The sequence below is a fragment of the Corvus brachyrhynchos genome, unplaced genomic scaffold, assembly GCF_000691975.1.
Source record: "Corvus brachyrhynchos isolate BGI_N302 unplaced genomic scaffold, ASM69197v1 scaffold904, whole genome shotgun sequence".
Taxonomy (NCBI): Eukaryota; Metazoa; Chordata; class Aves; order Passeriformes; family Corvidae; genus Corvus; species Corvus brachyrhynchos.
The window spans coordinates 544,341-549,193 of record NW_008237536.1 but is presented as its reverse complement, the minus strand read 5'-3'; the positions used below and the strand labels follow the sequence as shown (position 1 = coordinate 549,193).

The following is a 4,853-nucleotide window of genomic DNA, read 5'->3' as shown; positions in this document are numbered from 1 at the left end:
GCAGGCCCACCCGCACCACCAGCCCCCGCTCGGCCCCGCAGCCGCTGCCCGGCGGTGTTTGACACACACGCTGCGCTCCGGGGGCTCCCTGGCACCGCAGGTTATCCGGGCGGTCACAGGAGAGGGGCTCTTCTCAGAGCAGCTTTCCGTCCTGGCCACAGTCCTGGGCAGCGGCTCTCTTGGAAGGCTCAGGAACAAAAACATCGTCCCACATGGGTTGTTATTGAGGCAAGAAGAACAAATGTCCCAGGCCGTTTGTTAAAGCCTTACACGCCGGGCAGCAGACGGTGTTTCTGCTCAGCTCAGGGGGGCTCAGCCCAGGTGCAGCTCACCAAAACCGAGGCCTGCTGATCATTTCTCAGATCACAGTGTGGGCTTGTATGTGGTTACATCTTCGCATTCTTCCCAAATGAATTCTGATCCTGAGCTGCCTCTGTGATTTTCTGGGTAATCAGCACTGTCCCAGGCTGAAGTTGTAAATGGTTTCATTTTCCTCCTGTAAGCCTTTGCCTCTGCTTCCCCACTTCAGGACAGCAGTGATGACATTGAAGATGTGTCTCTCTTTGATGCAGATGATGATGTATCCAGGAGATCCAAAAAGTCAAAAATAAGGTCAGTGGTGACAGAGGGAGTTCCTGGGTGAGCTCCAGGCAGAGCCAGGAGGAGGGACGGAAGGATTGTCACGTTGTATCAAAGCATGTAATGGCCGAGCCCTTCTTCGTTTATTTGGAAGTAATGGAGAGTAATTTCTGGGTAACTGAGAGCTCCACTTCCAGAAGCCCTGTTGGAATTTGTAGAACTGTCCCTTCCTGCTTCTGAGCGCCCTTACACTTAACCTGTGTTTAATTCCTGGGTGTAAGGGAACTACAGGGATACAACTCTGTGTAAGGGGGGCTCTTGCTGTGTCAGGAGCTGGTTCTGGGCTGGTCCATGATCTCCTCCCCAGCCTCCATTCCCAGGTGTGCTCTGTGCCCTGCTCTCTCCATGTCCTGGCCTGCTCAGTCCAGCTGCTCCTTCCCTGTTGTGCCCAAATCCCGCAGGCAGCCGTGTCCATCCCCTCGTGCCGTGGTGACCTCAGCTCTGCCCCTACTCCTTTCCAACCTGGCAGCTGCAGAGGAACTGCAGAGCAGCCTGGGCTGCTGGGAGGGGTCCTTGCCCTGGCAGGGGGTTGGGTCCAGGGGAGCTTTAAGGTCCCTCCCAGCCCATTCTGGGATTCTCTGAAATCACAAAGAAAGGCAAATCTGCTGTGTTCCTTCGGGAGAGTTTTCTCTGTCAGAACCTTTTTAAATTTACGCCAAAATTGCCCTAAACTGAATACCAGGTAAAGCTGCCTGTCCCCTCCCACCCCAGATCCTGCCTGCGCATGGGCTGTCTCTGCATGTGGGATGTCTCTTCCTTGTGTCAGCTTCCAGGCAGTTGTTTCCCATATTTTCAGAACACTGGGTTCATGTTACAGTGCTGGTCCTTGTCCTGCGGGTTGCTGGGAGGTCCCTTGGCAATGTCACTTGCCTGCAGGAGCTGTGACTGTCCTGTCCTTCATTCCAGGCACCCAGTGGCGTCATTTTTCCACTTATTCTTCCGAGTCAGTGCCATAGTTGTTTATCTGCTCTGTGAACTCTTAACCAGCAGCTTCATTGCCTGCATGGTGACCATCATCCTCCTCCTGTCCTGTGACTTCTGGGCAGTAAAGGTGAGTTCCTCTCGTGCTTTTTGTTTTCTTTGCCTTGCTGTATAAAAATAATTGACAGTGATATTCATGTCTCAAAAAAAGTAGTTTATTTGTGCCTGTCCCATGAAGTGACACAGTCCATGGGTTCTCTTTCAGAACGTCACAGGGAGGCTCATGGTTGGCCTTCGCTGGTGGAACCAGGTGGATGATGATGGCAGAAGTCACTGGGTGTTTGAAGCCAGGAAGGTAAAGGATTTTGTTCTAATCTTGTAATTGTTTCTGGTTTATGAACCCTCTGTTAATTGGTGGTTGTGGAAGTTACTCCTTTGGCTGTTTCTAAGCTTCATAACTGAACCATGCGGGAAATGTCATTTTTCCCAAACTTACCCTTTTAGCCCCAAGCATTCAAAGAGGTTTTGATGCTGCTGCCTCCAGTGATTCTGAGAGAAAATTGAAAGGAGTCCCTTAAATGGAAACGCTTTCTGTTGCAGAGATGTCTCTGTGTGATGTAGAAATTAATCTTGGAAGCTGTTGTGTGGAGGGAAATCCCAGGGAGTGTGGGGATTCTGCTCTGTTTTCAAGGACATGGATCTGTAGGATGGAGCAGCCTGATCACTTCCATTTCCTCTCTGTTTCTAGGTGTCAGCACAAGGGGGTAAAACCTCATCTGAAGCAGAGTCCCGAATTTTCTGGCTAGGCCTGATCACCTGCCCGATGATCTGGGTGATCTTTGCCTTCAGTGCTCTCTTCTCTTTCAAAGTGAAGTGGTTGGTGAGTCCCTCCCTGAGCTCCACAGTGGATCTGGCCCTGTCTGAGCCAGGAGTGGCAGCTGGTGACTTTTTCCCCCTGTCACAGGCAGTGGTGGTGATGGGGGTGGTGCTGCAGGGAGCCAACCTCTACGGCTACATCAGGTGTAAGGTTGGCAGCAGGAAGAACCTGACCAGCATGGCAACCAACTACCTTGGGAAGCAGTTCCTGCGGCAGGTGAGGTGTCCAGGGCTTTGGAATCCCTGGGAAAAACAGGGGTGGCTACAGAAAAAAGGTGGTATTTGAGCTGGGGAATGTGAGCCCTGTCAGTTCAGGCACAGAGCACTGCTGATTGTTGCCATCCAGCCCCGTGTGCAGCGCTGTGGTATTGGCCAGTGCCATGGATAAATGCCTTGGGAATTACTGGAATATGACTGGTGGAAATAACACTCATGGCTGAAAGGGCTGCCACTGCCCTTTGTGTTCTTTCCCACTCCCACCCAGCTCTTCCCAGCAGCTCCTGTTCTTCCCCAGCTCTGGGTTTCCTCCTGCCAGGGGTCTGTGACACAGCAGGAACAACCACCCCAGTTCCACTTCCAGGGTGCCACTTCACTGCTGCTGACTGCTTTTCCTGGCTGTATTGATGGCTCTGGCAGAGGTGTTTTGGCTGCCATGGATTCACAAATACTTGCTGGAATTACTGCTGTCAGTGTGACCAGAAGCTCAGACACTGATGGACCTTTCTTGGCACTCTGTGCTGAGCCCATCTCCTCCTTGATTTGGTCCTGAATTCTTTTACCCTCGCAGGGGTTACCCAGAGGCCCAGGCCAGGCTCTGGCAGAAATGAGTATTTTGCCCCAAAATCCCAGCAGTGACTCACAGGGTTCTCCCGCCCTCTTTGATTTTGCCTCCTGCAGACCATGGCTACAGAGGACCAAGCAGCATCCTGAGTGTGGTGGGAGCCTCAGGCCAGGCTGGATTCTCAGCAGTGACCAACAGAGAAGGTTGCTCTGACCAATTTGGGAGCTGCACACAAGGTGTGAATCAAAAGAAGTAAATAAATTGTGCAAGACTTGAGGTTAACACTCCTGGCAACTTATATTCCATTTTCCACTAGCAGTTTGTGTTTAAGTCCTTTCTTTAGTTTGATTAATGAGAATTAATTTGCTTAAACTTTAAATTAAAAGATCGCCTGCGTGAGTTTCATACAGGTTTAGAACTACTGGATGAGTTAAGAGAAAATTGCTGGAGATACTTCAGAAAAGCCATGTACAAGCTGACCCTTGGCAACTCTCCTGCTCCTCCAGCGCTTGGTGCCTCAGGTAGTTTCAGTTGTGGACAGGTTTTGCTCTTGGAGGTTGTTGCTGCTTCTGTTCAGGGAGTGATTTTTTGGCCCTGCATCCCTCATTGTGTGACTGGAATGGCGCTGAGTGGTTGCAGTGAGGGGCATCTGAAGGAAATGGAGCTGGTGGGAAGATCACTGAAATCTGATGGCAGCTGCAGAAAGTGACCTGTGAGCAGGCCCTGGTTTTCTGAAGCATCCACAGACCTGGGGAACATCCCAAACCCCTGGTTCTGTGGGAATCCCTGCAGGCCTGTGCCTGTCTGGAGAGAGTGGCAGGAGCAGAACCAGTGTCCAGGGAAAGCTGCACCCCCAGGTCCAGCCAGGGGCTGTGAGAGTGGCCCCTGTGTGCCTGACCTGTTACACCGAGGCCATGGGGTGTCCTGGGAGGGGCCTTTCCTCAGGCCAGGAGGGCGTGGGGGATGTGGTCAGCAGTTCCCTTGGCACAGGGGCACAGGCAGTGGGACTGGCAGGGTGTTCCCTTCCTGCAGTCCGTGCCCTGTGCTGTCCTTAAGCTCCCCAAGGGCTCTGAGCTGGGGAAGAGCCTTTTGTGGGATGGTGGCTTGCAGTGCTCAGTGGGATGGCAGTGGTGTGTTCTGAGCTCATCTGCGCTCAGTCCTTCGCATGGGGTTCTGTCCCTGGAGCTCATGCTTCCACAGCAGTGGGTGCTGAACATTCTGGGTGAGGAATTTTAAATGAAGAATGTGATTTCTTTTTGACTCCTGGGTGTTGTGAATTGTGGGGTTGCATTAACCTGGTTCCTCTCCCTGTACTTTGCAGTGCTGGGAGCTGTACCTTTGTTCAACTCTTTGGATTGATACCTTCCTTTTGTAAATACTTATTTATAAAATATGGAAATTAAAATACTGCTTTGTTTAACCAGCCCAGACATCCCTTCTGTGGTTCATGGCTCAGCTTCATTTCTAGCCCGTGTCCTTGTCAGGTGCCTTTAGCAGGGGTTTATTGTCTATTTAAACAGTGCTGTTCCTCCAGCTCTGGCACAGTTCCTGTCACCCGGGGGTCTGCAGAGCTGAAGTCACTCCAGGGCTCATCTCCTTTGAGGGCACTCACAGGTGCTCCCTGCCCAGACCCCCG

The 4,853-nt window shown here is 51.9% G+C and overlaps 1 protein-coding gene across 1 annotated transcript; it reads left to right on the top strand.

Annotated features, from left to right (window-relative positions):
• The first annotated feature begins 6 nt into the window (after positions 1 to 6).
• On the top strand, positions 7 to 4,645 carry LOC103613788 (Golgi apparatus membrane protein TVP23 homolog B). The gene is made up of 6 exons (XM_017731592.1): positions 7 to 612; positions 1,546 to 1,690; positions 1,826 to 1,915; positions 2,309 to 2,440; positions 2,525 to 2,653; positions 3,334 to 4,645. The coding sequence occupies exons 2-6, from the start codon at positions 1,643 to 1,645 to the stop codon at positions 3,364 to 3,366; spliced, it is 432 nt and encodes a 143-aa protein (XP_017587081.1). The 5' UTR covers positions 7 to 612; positions 1,546 to 1,642; the 3' UTR covers positions 3,367 to 4,645.
• The last annotated feature ends 208 nt before the right edge of the window (positions 4,646 to 4,853 follow it).

Coding starts and splice junctions, on each gene's coding strand:
- LOC103613788 (XM_017731592.1), top strand. CDS start 1,643: ATGGTGACCATCATCCTCCTCCTGTCCTGTGACTTCTGGGCAGTAAAG. Junction 1,691..1,825: donor GTGACTTCTGGGCAGTAAAG/GTGAGTTCCTCT, acceptor GTTCTCTTTCAG/AACGTCACAGGGAGGCTCAT. Junction 2,654..3,333: donor GGAAGCAGTTCCTGCGGCAG/GTGAGGTGTCCA, acceptor TGCCTCCTGCAG/ACCATGGCTACAGAGGACCA.